This window comes from Arachis ipaensis, chromosome B08 (genome assembly GCF_000816755.2).
Source record: "Arachis ipaensis cultivar K30076 chromosome B08, Araip1.1, whole genome shotgun sequence".
Classification (NCBI taxonomy): Eukaryota; Viridiplantae; Streptophyta; class Magnoliopsida; order Fabales; family Fabaceae; genus Arachis; species Arachis ipaensis.
Window position 1 is genome coordinate 24,099,896 of NC_029792.2, and position 1,573 is coordinate 24,101,468.

At 28.7% G+C, this 1,573-nt stretch overlaps 1 protein-coding gene across 1 annotated transcript in view; it reads right to left on the minus strand.

Moving 5' to 3' along the window:
• Positions 1 to 1,158, minus strand: part of LOC107613956 (protein DETOXIFICATION 18) — a 4,831-nt gene extending 3,673 nt beyond the window's left edge. Inside the window, exon 1 of the mRNA XM_016316157.2 lies at positions 755 to 1,158. Within this exon, the coding sequence (XP_016171643.1) occupies positions 755 to 1,063 (309 nt within the window). The 5' untranslated portion in view covers positions 1,064 to 1,158. The remainder of the gene's footprint in view (positions 1 to 754) is intronic.

Here is a 1,573-nt window from a genome sequence, read left to right on the forward strand (position 1 = left end):
TGAATTGATATAATTTTTATAATAATCAATTTAAAATAATAAATTATAAAAAAAATTATATATTATATATAAATATATTATTTTAATTATATGTTATTCAATCCTAGTTGAATTTTAATGGGATCTTTGAAAACTTTTAACTCCACCAGTACAATAACCGGTTTGACCTTCAGAACCTTAGACACACTCTGTGGGAGCAATTGTGCTAGTAATCTATTGTGTATTAGATCTTAACTCAAATGATAGATTAAATAATTGTTCAAAAAGAAAAAATTTCATATGTTAAGCAAGTCACAGTTCTTACTCTTGTTTGATCCACTAATTACATATTATATTAGCTTCTGTTTTCTACTTTTCTTAACCATTCATTTTTTTTTAAGCAATGTTTAGTCATGACTATTATATAACAAATTAACACTCACAAGTACGACCAATGACTTACCACAAGTACGACCAATGACTATTTCGTATTCTCACAACTCTCTAAACAAAATTAAAGAACTCTTCAACGTAAACTAGCTAAAAGACCACCAATTCTCAATAGTGTGTATCTTCAGGGGCCAAAACCACCATTATATTATATTGTCAACAAGAATCTATCACATTAAAACAATAGAGAAAATATTTGTACCCTCAGTTTTGGTTCACTATATTAAATAAATGAGCCAATTTAAAACAAATCCAATATCATAATAAAATGAAATAGAAATTAACTAAAGCAGATAAGATAAGAAAGAGTTGTGTGAATGATTACCATGAGAGAGACACCAGTGACACTGAACCATGAGTTGGCAAGAGTGGAACCAGCAAGCTGAAGGTCACCAAGGTGACCAACAAGCATTACTGAAACCAAAGTGATTAAGTAATACAACAAGTTTGTAACAATCATGGGCAGTGAAAACAGTAGTTGATGCTTTGCCTCATCCATATCCAAGATTCTCTTCCACCATTCTTCATGTTGTTCTTGTTGCTGTGCATCTTCTACTTCTTCTCTATCACCTAATAAGAGAGGTGTTGTTGTTGCTGCAGTGCCATGGGAACTTTTGTTATTACTTCCTAACATTATTATTATCTCCCAATTAATGAGTTCTATGTGGTCACGTTTCCTCTCTTCTCTGTTCTACTTCTTTTCTATTTTGTTCAATTCTTTTCGGGAGCCCACGCATACATATTTATATCATGAAAAATATTATTTATACATTAAATATTTTTTATATTTAAATTATTTTAATTAATAAATATATATATTTAATTATTAAAAAAATAATACTGTAACTATCATAGTATAAGTACCATATATGCATATATTTTAGCAACATTAACGTTTTTTAAAATGAATATTGATATATTAAAAACAATTGTTTGTTTGACTCCTAATTTAGTACTATCAGATTCACTTAGCATATTCAATATAGTAGGCCATATGTAAGACTCTTGTGAGTCCCACACCACTTGCGGGTATATGAGACTATTCAACTTTAAGAGAAGAGAACAATCTTTAATATAAATGATAGAGGTAAGACATGATATTGATAAGGAAATATAAATGATAAAGATATAAAAGGTAATATTT